At 38.9% G+C, this 26,600-nt stretch overlaps 2 protein-coding genes across 3 annotated transcripts; both read right to left on the bottom strand.

The window, feature by feature from the left end:
• Nucleotides 1-4,276: 4,276 nt before the first annotated feature.
• LOC133541070 (dual specificity protein phosphatase 3-like) lies at nt 4,277-11,739 on the bottom strand. Of its 2 annotated transcripts, XM_061884153.1 has the most exons (4): nt 11,443-11,739; nt 7,911-8,143; nt 5,440-5,662; nt 4,277-4,632 (listed from the first exon to the last, which is right to left on the bottom strand). In XM_061884153.1, exons 1-3 carry the CDS (start codon nt 11,631-11,633, stop codon nt 5,454-5,456), a joined length of 633 nt encoding a protein of 210 aa, XP_061740137.1. In that variant the 5' UTR covers nt 11,634-11,739; the 3' UTR covers nt 4,277-4,632; nt 5,440-5,453. The 2 variants fall into 2 exon arrangements, with proteins under 2 accessions (XP_061740137.1, XP_061740136.1); XM_061884152.1 differs by having other exon boundaries at nt 4,277-5,662.
• Nucleotides 11,740-13,675: 1,936 nt separating this feature from the next.
• LOC133541539 (prolactin-like) lies at nt 13,676-24,137 on the bottom strand. Its single transcript, XM_061884994.1, has 5 exons — nt 24,073-24,137; nt 17,991-18,103; nt 17,791-17,898; nt 14,197-14,379; nt 13,676-14,119 (listed from the first exon to the last, which is right to left on the bottom strand). Exons 1-5 carry the CDS (start codon nt 24,113-24,115, stop codon nt 13,928-13,930), a joined length of 639 nt encoding a protein of 212 aa, XP_061740978.1. The 5' UTR covers nt 24,116-24,137; the 3' UTR covers nt 13,676-13,927.
• Nucleotides 24,138-26,600: the final 2,463 nt, after the last annotated feature.

Here is a 26,600-nt window from a genome sequence, read left to right as displayed (position 1 = left end):
AGTTTAATGTTAGTGCGGCCCGCCAGTTTTATATGTATGGCGCTTGACAGCGTTGTGTTATTTGGGTCCAAAATGGCTCTTTCAACGTTCTGGGTTGCCTACCCCTGCGTTAGTGGAAAACCGGCAAATGAGTGAAAACGACGGAGACGTTGCCATGGAGACGAGGGTTTTCTTACGTGCCAGGCTGCAGTATCACCGCGTCACCTGTCCGTCAGTAATAACAGACCCCGATAGCCTTGGACCCGGGAGCCGTCACTTTTTTGCGCTCGCTATCCCGGTACTTTCCCGACCACCGTGTTGCTGTAGGGAGGAAAAGCGGAATGACACACATAATTCTCCATGCGTCAGCTAAATACAAATATATTCCACAACCCCAAACTTTTTCAAAGCCTGGAGGGAAGAGAAGGGTTAGTGATGTGCAAAGACAATTCCAGTAAAAGTGGGAGATGCAATATTTCTTTGTTGAGCACAGGGGCACCCCGCCCGACGTGTCTTATTTGCACAGAGAAAGTTGCGATGCACAAGGAATACAATTTGAAACGTCATTATACAACTAGACATGCTAAGGAATATGCAACATTTTATTTTATTTTTTTAATATTTTCTTTCGGCCCAGCCTCACCCAGACTCTGTGTCCAGTGGCTCCTAGGTAAATTGAGTTTGAGACCCCTGAACTAAACTAAACTAATCAGTTATTAGTGAGAATATACTTATTTTAAGGTATTTTGGGGTTCATTGAGGTTAGCTAATTTTACTTGTTTTGGAACGTCTTGAGAAGCCACATGTTCTTGTTCTAATGGCAGATAATTTTGCTTAGTTCAAATAAAATACCACAAATTTTAGAATTTTTTTTTTTTTCTTGTTTTTGAACACTGACTTTTTGTAGTGAAATCTGGCCCGCGGGACTTGAGTTTGACACCTGTGCACTAGACACACAAATGAGCTTGTTTATGTACAATAAAACTCATAGGAAGTTGCCATTTGTTATAATTTTGTGACATGATACAATGCACATTAATGAACATCCATCCATCCATTTTTTACCACTTGTCCCTTTTGGGGTCGCTGGAGCCTATCTCAGCTGCATTCGGGTGGAAGGCGGGTTACACCCTGGACAAGTCGCCATCTCATCGCAGGGCCATCACAGATAGACGGACAACATTCACACTCACATTCGCACACTAGGGGCTATTTAACATATCAAAAACAAATCTTCAGGATCTTCAGCTCTCACTGGATCAGTTTGCAGCTGAGTGTGAAGCGACTGGGATGAGAATCAGCACCTCCGAGTCCATGGTTCTCGCCAGGAAAAGGGTGGAGTGCCATATCCGGGTTGGGGAGGAGACCTTGCCCCAAGTAGAGGAGTTCAAGTACCTCGGAGTCTTGTTCACGAGTGAGGGAAGAGTTGATCATGAGATCGACATGCGGATCGGTGCGGCGTCTTCAGTAATGCGGACGCTGTATCGATCCGTTGTGGTGAAGAAGGAGCTGAGCCGGAAGGCAAAGCTCTAAATTTACCGATCCATCTACATTGCCATCCTCACCCTATGGTCATGAGCTTTGGGTTATGACCGAAAGGACAAGATCACGGGTACAATCGGCCGAAATGAATTTCCTCCGCCGGGTGGCGGGGCTCTCCCTTAGAGATAGAGTGAGAAGCTCTGCCATCCGGGAGGAACTCAAAGTAAAGCCGCTGCTCCTCCACATCGAGAGGAGCCAGATGAGGTGGTTCGGGCATCTGGTCAGGATGCCACCCGAACGCCTCCCTAGGGAGGTGTTTCGGGCACGTCCGACCGGCAGGAGGCCACGAGGAAGACTCAGAACACGTTGGGAAGACTATGTCTCCCGGCTGGCCTGGGAACGCCTCGGGATTCCCCGGGAAGAGCTGGACGAAGTGGCTGGGGAGAGGAAAGTCTGGGCATCCCTGCTTAGGCTGCTGCCCCTGTGAACCGACCTCGGATAAGCGGAAGAAGATGGATGGATGGATGGATGGAATAGAAATGTGACAGATTGTAGCCAAAGGCTGAAAAGGTGGTGCAAAAAAGGTTGGGGACCACTGTCAAAAGTATTAATTATTAATGAGAGTTGTAACTTTCCATATAGTTTACATTAGGTATTCATGGTACCAAAACGGAGTAGTACCACAAATGTATTTTGGCTTAATGTTTTTATCATATTGATTCAAGTGGTTTATTGATAGCATGTTTGCTAATTTGTGACAATGCTTAACATAGCATGGCTAATGGCGATAGCATCATTTTCCCAACTTATTTTGTATGAATTAATACAAGACATGTAAAAAGAATAGTTCAATTGGAATACTTGGCACCCTGTTAAAGCATTAGAATCGTTCAATTGGTTTAAATGGAGTGTTTAATAGCTAATTATACGACTTTGCTATCAAGTTAGCTTACCTGACAAACGGCAGCCATTTTAGGGAGGCCTGCCTCTCCGGGCAAAGTCACGTGACTGCCATAATAATAGTATTTATGCGATTATTTCACCCTCTACACGATTAGTAATTTCAAAAATTACAATGTTCCTTTTTTTTTCTTTTTTTAACTATAAGCAAACACAAACAGGATACCTGCACTTCTGATGTTGAGTTCTCCCACTTGCCAGGCTGTTGTGCCAGTAGCACTGATTGGTTTATTAATTACATGTGTCAAAACATGTCAGCAAAAAGCCTGAACAATTTTTTTTTTTTTTTACTAAAAATGCTCTTTTTATAAACGTTCTCTGATCATGCCAAATATATATAAAATATTTTTGTAAAGATAAAAATAAATTCCGAAATATCTGCTTGTCACCTTTACTTGTAATTTCAATGCAAGTTATTGACATATACATACAAAAATATTTGTACAAAAAAATCTAATCAAATGCATATGAGGAATTGTGTAATATCATGAGGTTTTTTATACATTTATAATAGTGCTGTCAAAATATACTTTTTTTTTTTTAAATCATATGTATGTCAACTAATCACGAATAATTATAGGTTATTATCCGCATGCATAATTTATGTATATTCTTTTTAATTCCCTTGACCCTTGTGTGTGAATGTTGTCTATCTGTGTTGGCCCTTCGATGAGATAGCTACTTGTCCAGGGTGTAACCTGCCTTCCGCCTGAATGCAGCTGAGATGGGCTCCAGCGACCCCAAAAGGGACAAGCGGTAAAAAATGGATGGATGGTTCCTTCAGAAGGCGGCCGTAACTGCGATATGGCCCTGAATTAAAACGCAAAAAAGGTAAAGCTACATTACACTTCACATTGATTGCATGTTTTTACCTATCTCTAAAGTTAGAGCGCATCTTGATTTTTGTATGTAATGAAAAAAAACATTTTTATAGTCTGCTACAATTATGTTTGAGACTAGAGTACAACGGTGGACCACAATACTAAAAAGAAAAATATTTTAAAACCATTAGCATTATTTTCTAATAACGTCACAATAATAAGTAGTAAAACAACCATAGTCATTTTACCAAAATAACAGCTTTAAAGTCATGTTGATAGGTCAAGTGCTTGTCATAAAGACAATAGTGAGTCATGTTCTTATTGTCGCTAAAATGTACCCACTTAAGTCGTCATAAAATTTGAGCGCTTCAGAAAAAGGTTTCAGTTTGTCAACACATATTGTATCGTTTACTTTATCGCTCAGCACTTTGGAACAGCAGCAACAAAACTACATGTCGGCAACCTGAGGGTTCCTGGTTCGATCCCCACCTTCTATCAACCTAGTCATGTCCGTTGTGTCCTTGAGCAAGACATTTCACCCTTGCTCCTGATGGGTCCCGGTTAGCGCCTGGCTAACAGCCCCCGCCATCAGTGTGTGTGTGTGTGTGTGTGTGTGTGTGTGTGTGTGTGTGTGTGTGTGTGTGTGTGTGTGTGTGTGTGTGTGTGTGTGTGTGTGTGAATGGGTGAATGGGTGAATGTGGAAATAGTTTCAAAGCGCTTTGAGTACCTTGAAGGTAGAAAAGCGCTATACAAGAATAACCCATTGCCATTACTGTCGAGTTGCACAGTCATAATGCATGCACACAATGACTTCCTGTTCAATGCAAATGAGGCTTAAAAATAAAAGCATGGCGGTTTGAACCTGGATTCCACCACAGGAATTAACACGGACTCATTTTGTTTTTTTTATTATTAGCTGAAGGAAGAAAGATTTGTGCATGTACGGAAGCTATATTGTTATTGAAGTCAAAACATACAACGGTAAAGTAGCAGCCATGAGTAAAAAAAAACATGAAAATAAAAAACTTCACAAATAGAAGAAAATCCTTTTATTATCAGTCATCCTATGTTATGTCTTTGGCCAAAGTCACAAGTGAATTTGCAAGCTGTGGCTCGTTTTAATTACAGTTACCTTGTCAGCCGTCCAGTCCACAGGTAATTGCACTGCAAAAAGTCAATGTTCAAAAACAAGAAAAAAGAAAAAAAAAATTAAGGGTATTTTATTTGAACTAAGGGCTTCACGGTGGCAGAGGGGTTAGCGCGTCTGCCTCACAATACGAAGTTCCTGCAGTCCTGGGTTCAAATCCAGGCTCGGGATCTTTCTGTGTGGAGTTTGCATGTTCTCCCCGTGAGTGCGTGGGTTCCCTCCGGGTACTCCGGCTTCCTCCCACTTCCAAAGACATGCACCTGGGGATAGGTTGATTGGCAACACTAAATTGGCCCTAGTGTGTGAATGTGAGTGTGAATGTTGTCTGTCTATCTGTGTTGGCCCTGCGATGAGGTGGCGACTTGTCCAGGGTGTACCCTGCCTTCTGCCCGATTGTAGCTGAGATAGGCGCCACCGCCCCCCGTGACCCCGAAAGGGAATAAGCGGTAGAAAATGGATGGATGGATGGATATTTGAACTTAGCAAAATCATCTGCCAATAGAACAAAAACAATTGGCTTGTCAAGACTTTCCAAAACAAGTAAAGTTAGCTAACTTCAATGGACCCAAAAATACCTTAAAGTAAGTACATTCTCATTAATAACAAGTGCACCTTTCTTGGTAGATAACAAAATAAAACCATTTTGGTCAATATGTTGAAAAATATTCTTAAATTAAGTAAATGCCAGTGACATTATCTTGACATAATGATATGCGCTTGGCATCATGATTTTTTTTTCATGCTTGAAAAAAATATTACTTTAACAAAGTAGTTTTATACTTGTGAGTGTTAATGACGCAGCTGTGCATCAGTTGATATTCTAGTTCCAAGCATGTTTTACTCAATATAAGTCATCAAATCTCAGCAACAAGCTGTTATATCTTACTGAGATAATTTAGGACCAAAACCCTTAAAACAAGTAAAACACTCTAACATAACAACTGCTTAGTAAGAAGAATTATCTTATCAGACAGAAAATAAGCAAATATCACCCTTATTTGAGATATTTAATCTTACTTAGATTTCAATTTTTGCAGTGTGAGTACCAACTTTTTGTCTCTGCTTCATTTGCTCCAGAATGTTCCCTTGGCGGCCAGCCTCTGGTTTAGTCTGCAGAGCTGGCGAAGGAAGCCGTCATTGGGTCCGATCTCCCTGTTGTGTCGCACCGTGGCCAGAGCGCTGTGGACGTCCATGTTCTGGCAAAGCATCAGGTAGGCGATGACCAAGGTGGGCGAGCGGCTGTATCCTTCCCTGCAATGCACATATACCCTCCCTACGGAATAAGGACATTCCAAAATATCACCAAATAACGAACATCGACAGTGCATCAGCAGGGTATTCGCATCGCTCCACTTTTTTTTAATTTAAATGTTATCAGTATAGAACAGGGGTCGGCAACCTAAAATGTTGAAAGAGCCATATTGGACCCAAAATACAAAAGCAAATCTGTCTGGAGCTGCAAAAAATTAAAAGCCATATTACATACAGATAGTGTGAATTCAACTGAATTAAGAGGACTTAAAGGAAATCCAATGAGCTCAAATATAGCTACAAATGAGGCATAATGATGAAATATGTACATACAGCTAGCCTAAATAGCATGTTAGCATCGATTAACTTGAAGTCACACAAGTCAATAACGTCAACAAAACTCACCTTTGTCCATTAATGCACAAGGTTAAAAGTTTGGTGGACAAAATGAGACGGAAAAAGAAGTGGCATAAAACACGTCTTAGAAAGTCGGAGAAAGTTATACATGTAAACAAACTAGGGTGAATTCAAGGACCGCCAAAATTAGTAGGAAAAAACGGCGCTGGCCAAATACTCCAATCAGTGAAGCATGTTTAATACAAACAGTGGGCTTTATAACAATTAGGGAGGTTTGTGTCATGTTTGTCCTCCTACAGAAACCATATTAAAACAAAAAATATATTTTTTATATTTTTTTCCTCATCTTTTTCCATTTTTCATACATTTTTGAAAAAGCTCCAGAGAGCCACTAGGGCGGCGCTAAAGAGCCGACCCCCGGTATGGAAAGATATTAAACCACTCCTCCATATGTAATCAGCATGATTTGTATAAACTACTCTGAACTGTGAAATGCAGTGGAAACACAAACCACATACTTTGACAGGAACCTAGAGTTCTTTTGGTGGAAAAGGGCTTATTCAGTATCCTGGGGGGAAAAAATGTCTGTTTACTTTAAGTCATGGGTAAGCACAAATGAATGAGTATTATTGAAGAGGTGATTAAAGTTTAAAAGTAATAACGAGCTTGGTTTTTTTTCCAGTATAACCTGCTTACAAAACATCCCGGACATAGACGTAGATTCAGCGTAATTTGAACGAAGTAGAGCCTTAACAGGCTGTGCATTCTGAAATTCTTCACCAGGTATAAAACCGGACTCTGTTGACGAGATATCGACGAATTTGGCTTCAAAAAAGGTGGCAGGTTTTTGAAATCTCTTGGCCACTGGACGTGCTCATGGATCAATTCCACCGTTTTGACCTACTTTTCAGGGTAGCGAGAGTTAACAGGTTAGAGCACAGGTGTCAAACTCAAGGCCCGGGGCCACTTCATTTTATTTCGCCCTCAAAAGCCTGGAAATATGTATCAATAATGTAATGTAACTTTTCTTATTAAATGTATTCTTTCTTTCTATTTTGGGAGGAAAAATATATATTTACTCCATGTAATCGCAAATTATGTTAACTTAAGTATTGTCTAATTATGAAAAATATATTATCAAACATTTAAACCATTTTTTAAATACAAATAAATAATAATGACAATTTTAAAGCAAGTTGTCCATCAAATTGTGCAACGTAAAAGTAGCCATAGATTTCAAGGTAAAATTGTGAAATGTACTGTGGTTTTTACAGCATTTTTCTCTGAATGAAAAAAACTGAACTTTTTTCACTGTAGTAAACTGTGGTTCCCTTTTGGCATTTACAGTGATACACCAAAAAATCTACAGTTGTTGATTTGCATTAAAAAAAAAAAAAAAATCTTGCACCTCAGGTGATAAAATGTTACTGTAAAATTGCATTTTTTTTATTTACAGTAAAAAAACAACAAATGTACATTTTACAGTCAAATTTCAGCAACTGAGCTGCCTTTATTTTTTACCATAAAAACAGCAGTACTGTTTTTCCATTTACAGTAATATAAACTGGTGAAATGATTGCAACTTACCATATTTGTTTTACCTTTTTAGTTTAAAAAAAATAATAATAATAATAATAAAATGCATTAAATTGTGTAATAGTATTAACTGTTAGAAGCGGCCCTTTGGGGCCAAACATAACTGTGATGTGGCCCTCAGTGAAAACGTCTTTGACAACTCTGGGTTAGTCTGTCTCGGTACAGTTATTCATTTTTTTTTTTTTATTACCGTGACTACAGTACAGCCATGTATACAAAAGCATTGGGCCACAAAAATGCTTACCACAGCCCCACAATGCATTGCAAAATCACGTATCCTTTCTAGCCCTACGGAAAACATTTTAACATGCGCTGACCTTTTCCGTTTCTGTACGCCAGGGCTTCAGTGATGAATTCCGCGGCTTCCTCGAAGTAAATGCCGATGTCGAATTGATCCGTGTCGCTGGCGGGCACACCGTGGTATACCAGGCCTGTGCCTGCGTAGAACTCAGGGTTGGTATTCACGTGCATGAGGGAGTTTCCCTCGGCCGCGTTCAAAATGTGGGTGATGCCCAAACGCTTCAGACGCATCACGTTGTTGGCCTCCGACCTGCATTCGTTCAGGAAACACCGTGAATGCAAACAACCGCTGAAAATAACTGAACATACTGTACACCTATGGTAGTCTAAATCATTTGCAACACGAGTGAGGACACCTCGTTATGTTAACATTTAGTGTAAGCACCATGTTACAGTATTTAGCACTCTTGGGCATGGAATTCACCAGAGCTGAGCTCCTTTGACTTCCACTTAAGTAACGTATTTTCGGACTATAAGGCGCACTTAAAATCCTTTTTTCTCTCAAAATTCGACAGTGCGCCTTATAACCCTGTGCGCCTAATGTAAGGAATAAGTTTGGTTGAGCTCACTCACCTCAAAGCTATTTTATTTGGTACCTGGTGTAAAAAGTGTGACGAGTAGATGGCAGTCAAACATAAGAGATATGTGTACAGTGGACTGCCCTATGATGGGTCTCAAGTGAACAACACCAACATTTTAAATGTGCCATTGAAAATATAGAACATTACATACGGTGCTCAAAAATCTATTAAAGTTTTGATACGACTTTGGTAAGTTATGAAGCCACCAACACAACATAAAGCCACAATACGACATTGTGCGACAACAAAAGTGTAAGCAGACAAAGTTTTACTAAAAAGACAAAAAAAAGTTAAAAGTTCTAATGAAGAAAGTTGGCAAAGTAAGCTGTTGGTCTGCTTGGTCTGGCGTGTTATGATTGATTGATTGATTGAAACTTGTATTAGTAGATTGCACAGTACAGTACATATTCCATACAATTGACCACTAAATGGTAACACCCCAATAAGTTTTTCAACTTGTTTAAGTCAGGGTCCACGTTAATTTCCATTGTTGCCTAAAGTTGTGGTGTTATTAGCAATTGTTGTGACATTATGAAGTACACGGTGGACAAAATAGACAGGTTGTCCACATAAGCGAGTTCTACTGTATAGTAGGGTTCTACTGTATACCGCTAATGGTATAGTATCGTGGTACTAATGAATCAAAAACAGTACTATACTCTGTTTGAAAAGTACCGGTGTCCGGGCGTCATCACGTCGTGACATTGCTGATTTTACGAGCAGAGGAGCATGTTCGGCAGCGCACAATCACAGAATACTTAAAAGCAGACACAGTGTGTAGACAGAAAAGGGAGGACGGACGCATTTTGGCTAAAAAACTAACGATAAAGGTGAAGTTAAAACACTGAAACGTTCTCGGGAAGAGGTGCTTTAAGACATGGCTAGCTTACTACCGGCAAACGTCCATCAGTCTGCAGTGTTAGCTACTTGTAAATCAATAATCCTCGCCTCCATGGCGACAAAGTCAGTTTCTTACAAGTATCATCCCTGCAGGACGAGGAATAGTTAAACATACTTCACTACACACCGTAGGAGGATTCAATAACTCCCTGGCGTCACAATGTAAACAAATGCCCCGGGTGGATCTACACCTAACATCCACAGTAATGATACCAAGTACAATACCGTATCTAGTCGATACTACTATAGTTACATCGATATATTTTATCGTCACAAAATCTTTTTTCCTTTTTATAAAAATTCATATTATGTTTATCATACTTGCCAACCCTCCCGGATTTTCCGGGAGACTCCCGAAATTCAGTGCCTCTCCCGAAAACCACCCGGGACAAATTTTCTCCCGAAAATCTCCCGAAATTCAGGCGAAGCTGGAGGCCACGCGCCCTCCAGTTCCATGCGGACCTGAGTGACGTCTATAAAACGCGTGTCTGCCCAAGGACGATATAACTGTAGAATGATCGAGGGCGAGTTCTTGGTTTCTTATGTGGGTTTATTTTTAGGCAGTTTCATTAACGTCCTCCCAGCGCGGTAAAACACACAACAGCAGTCCGTTTTCGTCTACTGTAAAGCAGTTTGTCTGCCTTAAACAGCAATGTTGTGACACTCTTAAACAGGACAATAGTGCCATCTACTATACATGCAAATGGTTAGAAAAACAAGGATGGACAATTCAACCCTTAACTCAACAATAAGTAGATGAGTGTTGTGTGTGTAAATAAATGAACACTGAAATTCAAGTATTTCTTTTATATTTATATATATATATATATATATATATATATATATATATATATATATATATATATATATATATATATATATATATGAAATACTTGACTTGGTGAATCTAGCGGTAAGGTAATAGGGCTGTGGGAAAAATCGATTCGAATACGTTGTGCGATTCAGGATCGATTATCTTTTTTTTTTTTAAATTGATTTTATTTTTTTAAATTTTTTTTTTGTTTTTATCAATCCAACAAACCACTAGACAGCAATACCATAACAATGCAATCCAATTCCAAAACCAAACCTGACCCAGCAATAAACAGAGCAATTGAGAGGAGACACAAACACGACACAGAACAAACCAAAAGTAGTGAAACAAAAATGAATATTATCAACAACAGTATCAATATTAGTTATAATTTCAGCATAGCAGTGATTAAAAATACCTCATTGACATTATCATTAGACATTTATAAAAATTAACAAAAGAGAACAATAGTGTCACAGTTGCTTACACTTGCGTCGCATCTCATAAGCTTGACAACACACTGTCCAATATTTTCACAAAGATAAAATAAGTCATATTTTTGGATTGTTAAATAGTTAAAACAAATTTACATTATTGCAATCAGTTTTTAAAACATTGTCCTTTACAATTATAAAAGCTTTTTAAAAAAAATATATATACTACTCTGCTAGCATATCAGCAGACTGGGGTAGATCCTGCTGAAATCCTATGTATTGAATGAATACAGAATCATTTTGAATCGGAAAAATATCGTTTTTGAATCGAGAATCGAATTGAATCGAAAAAATCGATATATTATCTATTCACGACCCCAAGAATCGATATTGAATCGAATCGTGGGACACCCAAAGATTCGCAGCCCTAGTAAATATACTCCTCCCCTCTTAACCACGCCCCCCTCCCTCCCGAAATCGGAAGTCTCAAGGTTGGCAAGTAAGTATGTGTTTATAAAGTCAGGAAATATGTCCCTGGACACATTTGGACTTTGAATACGACCAATGTATGATCCTGTTGGTATCGGATCGATACATAAATGTGTGGTATCATCCAAAACTAATCTAAAGTATCCAAACAACAGAATAATTTGTTGATTATTACATGTTAACAGATGTGTAGATAGAACATTTTGAAACGGAAAATAACCAGACATTAACAGGAAATGAACAAATGGATTAATGATTTATTTTTACAGTTTGTCCCTCATAATTTTGATAAAATACTATAGTAATAATAATGGTTAAAATAATAACTCACGCATTCCCGACGTAGATGCGTGGATAAACCTCGTGAAAGTTTTTAACTGGCCAACAGTAAAAGCCGCCGTCGTCCGTCAGCAAGTCGTTGAGTTGCTGCAGAGTCACGTCGAAAGACGACACATCTTCAAACTCCGCCTGCTTGTTGTGTTTGTTCTTCATACTCGAACACGCAACGTCCCCCAAAAGCATCCACACCACCAGAGAAAGCAGTTTCGTTGCAGAAGAGAACCGCGGCGGTCACAACAAGAGCCGATGTTGTTGTCTTATCAGCAGGGAGAACGTCACATGTGTCCAGGGGCGGCTCAAAATTTTTTATTTTGGGGCGCCTAAGGGGGCTGTTTTTTTGTAATGATGAAATAAACTGTTAGGTACACAGCACATGGATAAAGCACAATAGAAGTACACTACAGCTCTTGTCACCTAACTGCATTTCTTATGGCTGGAGGAAAGTGTCAATAAACCCTTTATTATGGTACACCTGTGTTTAAGTGGTAGAAATGACGTTTTGTTACTACCTTGGGGTTTTCCTACTCCCCATTTTATACAGGAATTTATTTTTGATGAAAATTTGGGCGAAAAGTTCAGTTTCAGGTATCGTACAGCCAAACATCACATTCAATAGAAGTAATCCCTCTCCTTTTTTTTTTTTTTATTGAGAATGACTGCAAAGTTATCCACCACAGTTGCAAGTGCACTTTGATACAGAAGGTGAGGAACACTTTTGAATTCAAGAAAGAGCTTTTAGACCACAGGTGGTAAACTCAAAGCCCAGGGGCCAATGCTGTCATTTTATGTGGCCCATGAAAGCCTGGAAAAAATGAGTTTGAATAAAATACTTTTTTTTTTTTTGACAGAAAAAAAAATGCATATTTTAAACCTAACATTATCTGATCATGCCAATTATATTATTTACTGTATTGCAAAGCAATTTTTTGGAGATAAAAACTAATAGTTAAATATCTGATTGTCACCTTTTGTTTATGATTTTAAAGCAAGTTGTACATCAAAAAATATAATAATCAAATGCACATGCATTTCAATTAATCCTGCAGTCCTGGGTTCAAATCCAGGCTCGGGATCTTTCTGTGTGGAGTTTGCATGTTCTCCCCGTGAATGCGTGGGTTCCCTCCGGGTACTCCGGCTTCCTCCCACTTCCAAAGATATGCACCTGGGGATAGGTTGATTGGCAACACTAAATTGGCCCTAGTGTGTGAATGTGAGTGTGAATGTTGTCTGTCTATCTGTGTTGGCTCTGTGATGAGGTGACGACTTGTCCAGGGTGTATCCCGCCTTCCGCCCGATTGTAGCTGAGATAGGCGCCAGCGCCCCCCGCAACCCCGAAGGGGAATAAGCGGTAGAAAATGGATGGATGGATGGATAATCACGTTATTACCTGCATGCATAATGTAAATTAAAACATTTTTAAGCCGGCCCTCTGAAAACAGCCATTACTGCGATGTGGCCCTCCATGATGATAAGTTTGACACACCTGTTAGACGAAGTACAAAGGTGGTGTACGCGTGTCTCTCTCTTCTTTCCCCCTTTCCCTCTCAATTCATAGCCAAATCAGTCTAAAAGTGATTATTCAGCATTTATATGCATTTTACATTTTCTGTGAGCAAAATATAATTGCCGCATAGTCCGGACTATAAGCCGCACATTTCTTCTTACACTTTGAACACTGCGGATAATAAGACTGTGTGACAAATTATAAAACTTTTCAACTTCCGATAAAACACTCTTATTGGAACGCTGGGTTTTAGTCAATACTGATGTACAGCCGTATGTACATTTATTGTTTTATGATGTGGAATGTTGGAAAAGGCTTGATCAAGTGAAATTACTCAGGCAATGATGGGTATTTCAAAGCATAAACCTGTTTATTATTAGCCGTCTGAATTAAGTTGAAGTGGAGTGGCCACAAACATTATTAAAATAAACTCACATATTGATGCAGACACGTTTGTTACTGGACACTTTCTACGGCGCCTCTACTTTTGGAACTTTATCTGTTATTAATATGTAAATAATGATGTAATCCTTGTTTATATTGACTAATGTTCGGTTTTAGACTTCAATGTTGTTTAATTAAGGAGACCCATTACATATGTCTAAGCTTGAGTGCTATTGTGTGCCTAGCTGTTGTGTAGCTGCTAGCTCCTAGTAGCCAATAGCCTACCATGTTTACCTTTTTGTTAATGACTTGACTGAAATACAAGAAAAGACCAACTTTGTGTGTTTATTGGAGGACATTTAGACGTTAACTACCTGCGGAGCTGGACACAAGTAAACAAGGAGTGTTTGTATGAGTTCTAATACAATCTGATCTTTTTTTCACTGATATCAGACCAAGACAATCCATTCTTCACACCTGTATGTATGAATGCATAGTAATGCCATAATGTTGTGTTTTTAAAATATAAAGCTTGGCAAATGATAAAAAAAAACAAAGCACGACGACAAAATTTCCAGCTGGGCAGTGTTTAGCACAAGTGGGGTTGCAGTTTTGCTGCCCGACAACGGAGGACTTTGAGAAAACTGTCAATTTTATGGGAGTCGCGGCGGAAGCAGGACAAGAGGAAATTGAACTTGGTCAGCTTGGATATCCTGTCCTGTCCGTCATTGCCGCCTCCTCTGTAGGGCAGTGAGGAGATGGTCTGAGCCGCCTGGTCCATCTGCGTCAGAAGACGGGGGAGGGAAAAAAAATGAATATTCGCAGTGAGGGGCACAAAGTGGTGTGGCGAGTGCATACCTTGCCAGAGAGGATGTTCAGGCCATCTCCCAGGCTCTTGGAATGTTCCTGCAACTCTTGGATCTTGTTTATTATTTTACTTTGGGCCGGGTGAGGCAGGGTGTTGGCCGAAGACGACAGGACCCCCAGGGGGTCTACCCAGGCTTGGAGTAAGGAGCGAGCCAGGGAGAGCAAATCCGACTCCTGCACGAGTCAAACAGGAAATACTTTTTTAAGCAGAGGGGAAAAGAGGCCTGATCTACTACAACACGTGCAAATTTGATAGCACACACAAAGCTGATCTACTAAACTTGTGAGCAGAGGACTGCGTCCCCTAAGTGAACAAAACGTATTCATGAATATGCAGAATATAGGCTGATCATCACAATGTCCACAATACTGGGTGAAGAAATGCAATTGTAATTATTAGCACGCGCAGTGTGATTTATCAAAACCGGAACTGTTCCACGGCCTCTGTTTTGCGTCTATTTAGAACAGGGGTGTCAAACTCATTTTATCTCAGGGGCCGCATGTAGGAAAATCTGTGCACACGCGGGCCGGACTATTAAAATCATGGTATTAAAACGAAAAAATAGTCACACCACGGTGAGGGATGACTTGTCTTGTTTTTTTCTGTCTTGTGAATTCAACCAACCAATCAATCAATCAATGTTTATTTATACAGCCCTAAATCACAAAGGTCTCAAAGGGCAGCACAAGCCACATAAGGGCAGGGAAAAAATCACCCCAGTGGGCCGTCGATGTGAATGACTATGAGAAACCTTGGACAGGACCACACCCCCCGCTACCCCAAAGGGAAAAGCGGTAGAATATGGATGGATGAATGTAAAAAAAAAAAAAATTTTACAGGCTTACTTGTTGCTTTCTATTGAATCTGATGATCTCTACTACCTTTATAGTTATAAGGCTAAATTCCTCTCTCATGGTCACTAGTGTGTGAATGTGATTGTGAATGTTGTCTGTCTCTCTTGAGATAGGCTCCCGCGACCCTGAACGTGCCAAGCGGTAGGAAATGGATGGATGATGGTCACTTTCGTACATTTCACTTTAGCCTTCGGGGGCAAGTTTGTGCACCCCTGATCTAGGGAGAGGATAGTTTAACAACTGTTGGTGTGTCTGCATAATTATAGTCTAATAAATTAAAAAATGTGCAGTTAGTGAAGTGAATTATATTTATATAGCGTTTTTCTCTAGTGACTCAAAGCACTTTTACATAGTGAATGTCATGACTTTGTGGTCATGTTCTGTTTAGTTATGTTCTGTTTTGTTTCTGTCTCCATTAGTTCCTGTTTTTGCGCACCCTGATTTGTTTTAATTTAGTTTACTTAGTCAACAATAACACAAAGTTTTGTTTTTATTTTATATATATATATATATATATATATATATATATATATACATGAGTGTGTGGGAGAAATCACAAGACTACTTCATCCATACAGAACTGTTTCATGAGGGGTTCCCTCAATTTCCTGACGATTGAGAAACAGTTCTGTAGAGATGAAGTAGTCTTGTGATTTTTCCCACACACACATATATTGAGCTCTACCACGGTATCAAGCACTATTCTCTGGATTATCTTAGACATGTATGTAAATATATATGTGTGTGTGTGTGTGTGTATGTATATGTATGTGTGTGTGTATGTATATGTGTGTGCGTGTATGTGTGTGTGTATATGTATGTATGTGTGTGTATATATATATATATGTGTATATATATGTATGTATGTGTGTGTGTGTATATATATATATATATATATATATATGTGTATATATATGTATGTATATATATATATGTGTGTATATATGTATGTATATATATGTGTATATATGTATGTATGTGTATATATATATATATATATATATATATATATATATATGTGTGTGTGTGTGTGTGTGTATATATATATGTGTATATATATATATATATATATATATATGTATATATATATATATATATATATATATATATATATATATAATGTGTGTGTGTATCGGTTGGGGATATCTCTACGCTGCTGATCCGACTCTGCTTGGGATGGTTTCATGTGGACGGGACTCTCGCTGCTGTCTTGGACCCGCTTTGAACAGAACTCTCGCGGCTGTGTTGGATTCACTATGGATTGAACTTTCACAGTATCATGTTAGACCCGCTCGACATCCATTGCTTTCGGTCCCCTAGTCATCATTGTCACTGGCGTCCCACTGGGTGTGAGTTTTCTTTGCCCTTATGTGGGTTCTTCCGAGGATGTCGTAGTCGTAGTGGTTTGTACAGTCCTGTGAGACATTTGTGATTTAGGGCTATATAAATAAAAATTGATTGAATTACATGTATATATATATATATATATATATATATATATATATATATATATATATATATATATATATATATATATATATATATATAAAATCAACATAAACTTAAAATTAAACAAAGTTGAGTTGGTTTGATAAAAAGAAAAATAACTAATTAAATAATTTTAAAAATGACAACAGCTATAATGAATACCGATAAATGTGTAACTAAATAATATTTTTGTACAGCCAGATTTTTTTCTTTTGCACAATACGTGTATGCAGTTACACATTCTTATTTTTATGCTGTTCTAACATGGGGAGGGAGCAATGGTGTAAAAAAAAAAAAAAAAGAATAAATAAAAAAGCTGAATAATTTGCATGCAATGACAAAAAGCTGAACTTTTTTAACAAATAATTATACAAAAATACTTAGTCACCTTATCACTTTTAATACAAAGCTGACACAATATCTGTTTAACTTTTTTAAAATAAAATATCAGTATGGCCCCTTCATACTTTGACTTTAAAAAAAAAAAAAGTTTGGAAACCCCTAAACTAAAAATCGATATTTTGATTTGAAAACTTATTTTTAGAGCATAAAAATCTGGTTTTGGCGGTATCGTTATTTCAATGTCCAATACTCAGTGGGCTAGTGGCTAGTATCTACCCTGAGATTGGCAGGTTGTGAGTCATACCAAAGACTATACAAATGGGACCCATTACCTCCCTGCTTGGCACCCAAAAATGGTTCCCGGGTGTGGCCACCGCTGCTGCTCACTGCTCCCCTCACCTCCCAGGGGGTGAACAAGAGAGTGGGTCAAATGCAGAGGGCAAATTTCACCACACTTAGTGTGTGTGTGTGTGTGTGTGTGTGTGTGTGACAATCATTGGTACTTTAATATCAGTATCACTAAAAACTACATACATACTTTCAGCATGTGTACCGTATAAAAAAGGTTGACGGCGGTTGGTTTTTAGAGCGCTCTATAGGCGGAGATCATGCAATGTTAGCCGCCTCTTACTAGCAGTTTTTCACTATTGAGTACACGCAGAAAAAGGAAAGGCATGTGTGTTCTTGTCTTGCTTAGGGATTGTGAATGATGGGCAGAATAAAACATTAAAAGTGCAGCTGATATTAAATACTTGATGCGACAATGCCTTAAACCTGAGAGATACAGTCCTAGACCCGATGCTTTTTTTATCTCACGTCTGATTTCTGACACTATTAGAGTTGTCCTCAAAAGTGCACCGGGCTGAAGCAGGTTGCAAAAAAATAAATAAAATAACTTACAGGTACTTGAAGGGCTTGCTCCTTGTCACTGGGTGTCTGCAGTGAGGATGTGTGGCACACTGCAGGCCGAGGCATGATCATCCGGCCTACGGGAGGGAAATGAGAGTCCTGGAAGGAAAAGACATACCGTGTGTTCATCGCCTGGTGTAAATTGAATCCAATAAATGCTTTTAGTTGAGATGGCATTCAAAGCTACTCACCAGCTCATGGCTGAGTGTCGTGCTGAGAGAGTGCAGTTTGTCCGAGTGCTGAGAGGCTCGGTCAAGCAGGTCACTGATGGGAACGGCGCTGCACACGGCGACCATGTACAACACTACGGGAAAGAGTCGGACAAGAGTTTTTGGTCACTGTTGTACTGTAGCCATGTGTATCGTTAGGATTTTATTGATACAATACCTTTATCAATATTCCTGATCGATACCTATGTTTATTAAAGGTCTACTGAAACCCACTACCACCGACCACGCAGTCTGATACTTTATATATCAATGATGAAATATTAACATTGCTACACATGCCAATACGGCCGGGTTAGTTTACTAAATTACAATTTTAAATTTCCCGCGGAGTTTCTTGTTGAATGATGACTCGTATGATGACGCGTGTTTGTGACGTCTCGGGTTGTAGCGGACATATTAGCCCAGCACCACTTACGGCTAAAAGTCGTCTCTTTTCATTACACAGTAATTTGGACATCTGTGTTGCTGAATCTTTTGCAATTTGTTCAATTAATAATGGAGACATCAAAGAAGAAAGCTGTAGGTGGGAAGCGGTGTATTGCGGCCGACTTTAGCCACCGAAACACAGCCGGTGTTTCTTTGTTTGTTGTGAAGCTTTAACACAGAGCGGTTAAGCAAACATGTTTCTCTACGTCAACCAGAAAGTTTTTGGATGGGAAAATTGTGATATTACGTCGGCTCTTATTGGAGACTTGAGTGGATTATGCGATCTCCTCCTGCAGCTGTCAAAAAGGCAGCTGTGATTTTGGCTCATCTCAGAGACACTGGCGTTCACCGCAGCGCTCTGACTTTCAGGTATGACTTTATAATCTCACTAAAACACTATTAACACAATAAGCAGATAAGGAATTTTCCATAATTATCTTAGTAAATGTGTCTAATAACATCTGAATCGCTCACACTGCTGTCCCCTGGAGCCGTCGCCTTTTCTTTTTTTAGTGCTTCACTCTAACTTTCCTCATCCACGAATCTTTCAACCTCGCTCAAATTAATGGGGAACTCGTCGCTTTCTCGGTCCAAATTGCACTTGCTGCTGGTGGCTATGGTTATAATCAATGTTCAGATGTGAGGAGCCAGCCCTACAACCCGTGACGTCACGCGCACCACGTCCGCTACTTCCGGTACAGGCAAGGCTTTTTCATTAGCGACCAAAAGTTGCGAACTTTATCGTCGGTGTTCTCTACTAAATCCTTTCAGCAAAAATATGGCAATATCGCGAAATGATCAAGTATGACACATATAATGGACCTGCTATCCCCGTTTAAATAAGAAAATCTCATTTCAGTAGGCCTTTAATGCTCTTATCAGTACTAATTGTAATTTATGGAAATAAAGATGTGAAAAAATGCAAAAGAGGTATAGAACACCTCCAACATGATGTACTGTAACATCTCCGGGAAGTCTTCTATCAACTCCCTCCTTTTGAAGAGGAAATATTGTCGTGTTACAAATAAAGATGTCCCATAATGGCTTTTCTGCCGATATTCTGATATTGTCCAACTCTTAATTACCGATTCCTATATCAACCGATACCGATATATATACAGTCATGGAATTAACACATTATGCCGAGTTTTGTTATGATGCCCCTCTAGATGCATTAAACAATGTAACAAAGTTTTCCAAAATAACTCAAGTTATGGGAAAAAAAATGCCATATTTATTATTGAAGTCACAAAGTGGATGATTTTTATTTAACATGCCTCAAAACAGCAGCTTGGAATTTGGGACATGCTCTCCCTGAGAGAGCTAGAGGGGGTTGAGGTGGGGGGGTAGGGGGTCACAGGGGGGTGTAAATTGTAGCGTCCCGGAAGAGTTAGTGCTGCAAGGGGTTCTGGGCATTTGTTCTGTTGTGTTTATGTTGTGTTACGGTGCAGATGTTCTCCCGAAATGTTTGTCATTCATGTTTAGTGTGGGTTCACAGTGTGGCGCATATTTGTAGCAGTGTTAAAGTTGTTTATACTGCCCCCCTCAGTATGACTTGTATGGCTGTTGACCAAGTATGACTTGCATTCACTTGTGTGTGTGTGTGTGTGTGTGAAATGCCGTAGATATTGTGTGATTGAGCTGGCATGCCAGGGCAGTGCCTTTTAAGATTTATTGGCGCTCTGTACTTCTCCCTACGTCAGTGTACACATCGGCATAATGAAAAGGCATAAATTTTACTTTTTCAAACCGATACCAATAATTTTTTTACTGATAATTTCCGATATTACATTTCAAAGCATTTATCGGCCGATAATATTGGCAGTCCGATATTATCGGACATCACCAGTTACAAACTTTTGTGTGGTGTTGCTTCCTTATTTGTCATTGTTCAAAGCTGATTTTAATGTGAAGCAGTAGCAGCTGAAGGAACTGTGACAGCGTATCATAATTACGTCGGTCAGCTGGAACAAAAAATACAGACAAGTGTCATCAGTCCAAAATTTTCATGGTCCTCAAAGACCGACCTAATTAGGAACCGGTACCTAAAAAATACCGGTACTCTGTATACATCCCTATATATTGCAGCAAAAAATGTGTATTTTGTATATTTGATAAAAAATTAAAAAAAATACATACATAATAGTTGTTTGATATTTGGATGATTTATTATATATTTTAGTAAATTAGCCATAATAGATAAACTATTGTAAATCACCTGACGAAAATGGGCGATGATAGAAATAAAACATGTCAAAGGAAAGACATTGCTAGCCAAAGGCAAAAAAAACAAAAAACAAAAAAACCGTACACGCATAAAACCCCTTTTTTAATTCCACCCCTTCTTGATTGTAATAACTCATCTCACATTTTATGTTGTCAAAGTGAACATGACAACACATGCGATTAATCACAAAAGAATAATCACATTTATTATGTATAACGCGGTTTAACTACACAATGTATTTGGAGTGCAGTATTTGGGAGTACCTAAACGGTTGTGATCAAGTCAATGCAAAAATGATGTGCCTTCAAGTAAAATTATTTTTAAAAGTTCCTTCAGATGTTCAGACAATTAAATTGCATTTGTGTCAAAACAATGGGGTCTTTTATCACTGGTAATTACAATTATGCAAGAAATTTACTGGGATTAATGAGGGTTAATCAAAATGCAACACTGTGATTTTAAAAATGTATCTTGAAGTTTGAGTAAATCTCCCAAAAACCCTTTTAAAAATCACATTTGTTGTTATAAAAATGTTTTGTTTTTTTTAAAAATTATGAGTATGATAAAGTCAAAAATAATTTAATTGTCTGAAAAATGTACAAGTTAAAGGGTAACTGCACTTTTTATTTCACTGTGCCTGTCGTTCACAATATTTATGAAAGACATGACGACGGATGGATTATAACTCGCACATTGTCATGACGGGGGGGTCGCAGCTTGCTGCGGGGTTTGTTTTCCCGGGATGCAAACGGACAATTCCGGACCAGGTGTGAAGGTAGGAACATATTAAATCATTCACTATCAAAATGGGTACAAGCAAAAAGGCACACAAGGAGAAGGCAGACCAATGTACAAAAAACTTGCTAACTGTGGCATGAAAAAACAAAACTTACTTAGCATAGCATGAAGCGAACAATCTCATGAAAAAAAGCATAAATCTGTGGCATGAAGCGAGCATGAAACACAGAGCAAGAATCATGAAGCATGAACAGAGTAATGTCGCCAGCCGACTAACTGGCAAAAACAGGCTTAAATAATAGTCTCTTATTAGAGCAGGTGCGTGATCCGAACACATGAGGCAGCTGAAACTAATGAGTCGTCATGGTAACTAAACCAGGGAGCGTAAGCAGGAACTAAAAGAGTCCAAAACTTACAGAAAATAACAAACAACATGATCCAGACCACAGATAATGACACAAATAAGATTAAATAAGTCAGCTTAAAGTGAAGCCAATGAAAGGTCCCCCATTCCGCCCATAAAACCCAATTTAAAAAAGCAATACTCCATTTACATATGGTGACTTATATATTAACCAAGTATTAGTGATTTTATTATAAATGCTAACGCACACAAACTATTTATAGCGTGATCACTACTGTGTGTGCCTATGTTGACATCATCCAGTGGTAAGGTGCTTTCTTTGCTCATTAAAGTTTATTGTAGATCATAAATCATGCATCTCACCTGGATAGTAGAAGGATGAGGATGTAATCTGACATGTTGATACACTTTGACAGCCTATTTAGACCCGGTATTGGCAAAAACGACACAGAAAGACGCTTGGTTGCACCCCCCTTTTTTCCGTGAGTATTATGTGTGATTCTTCATCTAAACGGGAACATAAAAATATATTATATTTATCAGCTACACTCGCTTGTCTTGCAAACGCACTGCATGGCTTGCTCATAAATCATCGAGCTGCAACAATGCATGAAAGCTGATTGTTGCAACGCATCGGACATTTTCTAGCATCCAACATCAAACAACTCTTCCCTCGACCACGAGTCCATGGCCATCATAACTAGCCTGCGACGGGAAGCTTACGATACTCCGTGAACAATGCTCCAAAGTACGGAGTTGGTGTTGATATATTCTAAATTCAAAAGTAAACATTGATATATGCTAAGGCAGTAATAAATGATTATAAAAAATGTGGCAGTTTAAGATAGACTTCACCCTTTTATCCCCTATTTTATCACACAGGAAAAACCCGCCAGGTGGACAGCCGATTTCACTACTGCTGGTGCTGACGTAAAAACCATGTGACCAGAACAAACATACTACAGTACTAAGACTACAGTGGCCATAAACAGATACCTTCTACAGCAGGCGTGCACAAAGTGCGGAACAGGGGCCATCACGATTATCATTGGCCCTTGGAATATTACAAAAAAAAATAAATAAATAAAAACACCAGCCAAAATTGGGAAAACAAGAAACACAATGATAAACAATGTCAATTTCAAATCAGCCAATAACAACCACCCAAGGCTGCTGTCTTAAAAAATAAAATAAAATATATGTACAGTATATATAAATAAAAAAAAGTTTAAATTGAACTTAATATATACAGTGTTCGAAAAAGTTGGTGGCCCCTGGTTTATACTGACTAAACTTTTCAACCGTAAAACATACACAAACTTGTGGACAATAAGGTAAAGTGAAGTGAATTATATTTATACAGCGCTTTTCCCTAGTGACTCCAAGCATTTTTACATGGTGAAACCCAATATCTAAGTTACATTTAAACCAGTGTGAGTGGCATAGGGAGCTGGTGGGTAGTGTCTCGCCCAAGGACACAACGGCAGTGACTAGGATGGCGGAAGCGGGGATCGAACTTGGAACCCTCAAGTTGCTGGCACCGCCAGTCTACCAACCGAGCTGTTCCGGTTGGTAGGGAGGAAGGCTTTAGTAGTGTTTCTGTCTCTAATTAGACATAAAATAAACAGTACAGAAATTTGATCATGAGCTGTAAGTTTTGCTGCCTTCTAGTGTCTACTTTTTAGTCTGTGATATAAAACGAGTGAAACATCACAGTATTTGTTTTCCAATGTTGCTCTTTTAAGTTAATGTTAGAATAAACACTAAAAACATTGATAACACATTGATAAAATCACAAGTTAGTTCAATGTTATAGAGCCAAAAAAAGCTTCAAAACATTGCAATTTTGCTGCAACTTTATGAAAAAGCCGCAAAAAAAAATTAAATAAAAACCGGAATCCTGGCAGGACCGACCAGTGTTTGCCACGCAACTTACCTTTTCTTACCTGTAAGATAATGGTACGAAAGAAAAGGTTAGAATTAAATACAAATAAGAGAAACAATAAAATATGATTGTTTAAAAAGTCAAATGTGGAAAAAGTTTAGATTTTAAATTTTTTTTAAACTGGTTTTAAAAAGCATTTAGAAAGTAGAATATTGTAAAATATAGGATTAATTTGATGGTAAAATAATTCATACGTATGACATACAGAATACCGTACTTTTTAACTAGCAGCATTAAACTTAGCTTCTCCAATGAATGTCCTAGAATATCTGTCAAAATGTCATAGATAATATGCAGAGTTGCTCAACACAGAAAAAGAGTCCAAGAAAGAGGTTTATCTTACCTGTAATCAAAAGTTTTCTGCCATTGCTTCCTCCGTTAGCCATTTTTCTTCTCTGATGACCTTTTTCTCGATCGTCCTTTTTCTTTAAACTCCAGCGTCCTTCCATTTTATACTTCTGTTGCTCCGACTGCTTGCTTATGCAGCAGCAGCAGGACTTACCTGCTAATTGTTTGGCCCTTGTTGGTCTGGTTGACACCGTACAGGAGATGTGAATTTATGCAACATCCGCAGAATTCCCTTCTTCTTTAATTGCGGGGACGGATATAACCATTCATGTCTCACAAACCATGTTTACCAAAGACATTGTGACGCACTTTGTTCTCCTTCATACTTCCTTTGACGCTTGAAATCAAAACATTCAAGCTACAAACTCAATCATCAACCTCGTCTGCCAAAATCGGATCTGGTGAATTTATTTTATTTGCTTAAAAATTTACCTATTGTTAGACGGAGACCTAATATTCAAACACCAAATCTCAATGTGAATAAAAGTTGTTTATTCCAAATGAAAGAGTAAATGACAGATTAGGTGAACACGTGTCGTTTGTCCAACGTTGATAGTATTCAATACCGTCTGAGGTATACTTACTAAAGATAATGATTGTGGGATCCTAGGGCCCAAAACGGTCAGTTTCATGGTATAGTCTTAAGGTTAGCAGTCTGAAATAAATGTTGCCAAGGATTAATTTTCTTAAATAATTTTCTTTTATAAAATTGCATTGTGTTTTTGATTGCAACATTATTAGAATAGACGGGCTGCACGGTAGAAGAGGGGTTAGTGCATGTGCCTCACAATACGAAGTTCCTCAGTAGTCCTGGGTTCGATCCTGCAATCGGTATCTTTCTGTGTGGAGTTCTTATGTTCCTCCCGTGACTGAGTGGGTTCCCTCCATGTACTCCGGCTTCCTCCCACCTCCAAAGACATGCACTTGGGGATAAGTTGATTGGCAACACTAAATTGGCCCTAGTGTGTGAATGTGAGTGTGAATGTTGTCCGTCTATCTGTGTTGGGCCTGTGATGAGGTGGCGACTTGTCCAGGGTGTACACAGCCTACCGCCCGAATGCAGCTGAGATAGGCTCCCGCGAGCCCAAAAGGGACAAGCGGTAGAAAATGGTTAGGTTATTAGAATAGGATATAAACACAAAGTACATGCACTTTCTCTAAATAACTTTTGGCCCCATTGACTCCCATTATAACTGATGTATTTTTAACATACTGTAATCCTGGTATGTTACTCTTCTTTTTTCCTGAAGACCAAATTAATCTTATTTTTGCTGATCAAAAAGCGAGAAAATATTGTTCCCGGTAAATGGTGCCCTTTAACCACCAGATGCCGTCAAAAACCCCTATTTGCATAATTCTCAGAGCTCTGACGAGCGTAAATGAGTTACACTGCCATTAACCACTGAAATGTAATGGAAATGATCTTAACTCTCATTCTTGCCGATTGAAAAATTAGTAAAAGATCGTTTTGGTGAACCCTTTAACTACCAGGTGCAGCAAAAAAAATCATAATCGTCAGAGCTTTGACAAGCGTAAATGAGTTACACTGCCTTTAACCGCTGAAATGCAATGAAAGAATCTTAGATCTCATTCTTGCTGATTGAAAAATGTGGAGGGGGAAAAAAAAAGTTGTTTTGGTGTAATTGCACCCTTTAACAACCAGATGGCGCCCAAAACATTAGTATAATTCCCTAAGCTTTGACGAGCGGAAATGACTTACACTGCCATTAATCGCTGAAATGCAATGAAAACTATCTTAGATCTCATTCTTCCATCCATTTATTTTCTATCTCTTGGGATGGCGGGGGGTGCTGGAGGTGCTGGAGCCTATCTCAGCCGCATTCGGGCGGAAGGCGGTGTACACCCTGGACAAGTCGCCCCTCAACAAAGGGCCAACACAGATAAACAGACAACATTCACACTCTAGGGCCAATTTAGTGTTGCCAATCAACCTATGTTTTCGGAGGTGGGAGGAAGCCGTAGTACCCGGAGGGAACCCACGCAGTCACGAGGAGAACATGCAAACTCCACACGGAAAGACCCCGAGCCTGTGATTGAAGTCAGGACCTTTGTATTTTGAAGCACATGCTTGCTGATTGAAAAATGAGAAAAAAAATCGTTTTGGTTGTGATTGCGCCCTTTAACTACCAAATGACGCCAAAAAAACCTAATAGCACAATTCTAAGAGCTTTGACGAGCGTAAAATAGTTACACTGCCATTAACCGCTAAAATACAAAGAAAATTATCTTAGCTCTCATTCTTGCTGATTGAAAAATGAGGGGAAAAATATGTAGTTGCACACTTTAACCACCAGATGGCGCCAAAAAACCTAATAGCACAATTCTAAGAGCTTTGACGAGCGTAAAATAGTTACACTGCTTTTAACTGCTGAAATGCAATGGAAATGATCTTAGATCTCATTCTTGCTGATTGAAAAATTAAAAAAGAAATTGTTTTGGTGTAATTGCACCCTTTAACCACCAGATGGTGCCAGAAAATTTATATTTTGATGATCGTAACTG

This window comes from Nerophis ophidion, linkage group LG23, assembly GCF_033978795.1.
Source record: "Nerophis ophidion isolate RoL-2023_Sa linkage group LG23, RoL_Noph_v1.0, whole genome shotgun sequence".
NCBI lineage: Eukaryota > Metazoa > Chordata > Actinopteri > Syngnathiformes > Syngnathidae > Nerophis > Nerophis ophidion.
Note: the sequence above shows the minus strand (reverse complement) of the source record. Positions and strands in the feature narration are given on the sequence as shown.

Bases quoted from the DNA above. Each gene is read 5' to 3' on its own strand.
- LOC133541539 (XM_061884994.1), bottom strand. From the start codon at position 24,115: ATGGCTAACGGAGGAAGCAATGGCAGAAAACTTTTGATTACAG. The intron at 18,104-24,072 runs GTAAGATAAACC...TCTTTCCCGTAG, and splicing joins CAGAAAACTTTTGATTACAG to TGTTGTACATGGTCGCCGTG. The intron at 14,120-14,196 runs GTATGCACTCGC...CTTCTGACGCAG, and splicing joins TGAACATCCTCTCTGGCAAG to ATGGACCAGGCGGCTCAGAC.
- LOC133541070 (XM_061884152.1), bottom strand. From the start codon at position 11,633: ATGCTTTTGGGGGACGTTGCGTGTTCGAGTATGAAGAACAAACACAAC. The intron at 8,144-11,442 runs GTGAGTTATTAT...GAACGAATGCAG, and splicing joins CGCATCTACGTCGGGAATGC to GTCGGAGGCCAACAACGTGA. The intron at 5,663-7,910 runs GTCAGCGCATGT...CTTATTCCGTAG, and splicing joins GGCGTACAGAAACGGAAAAG to GGAGGGTATATGTGCATTGC.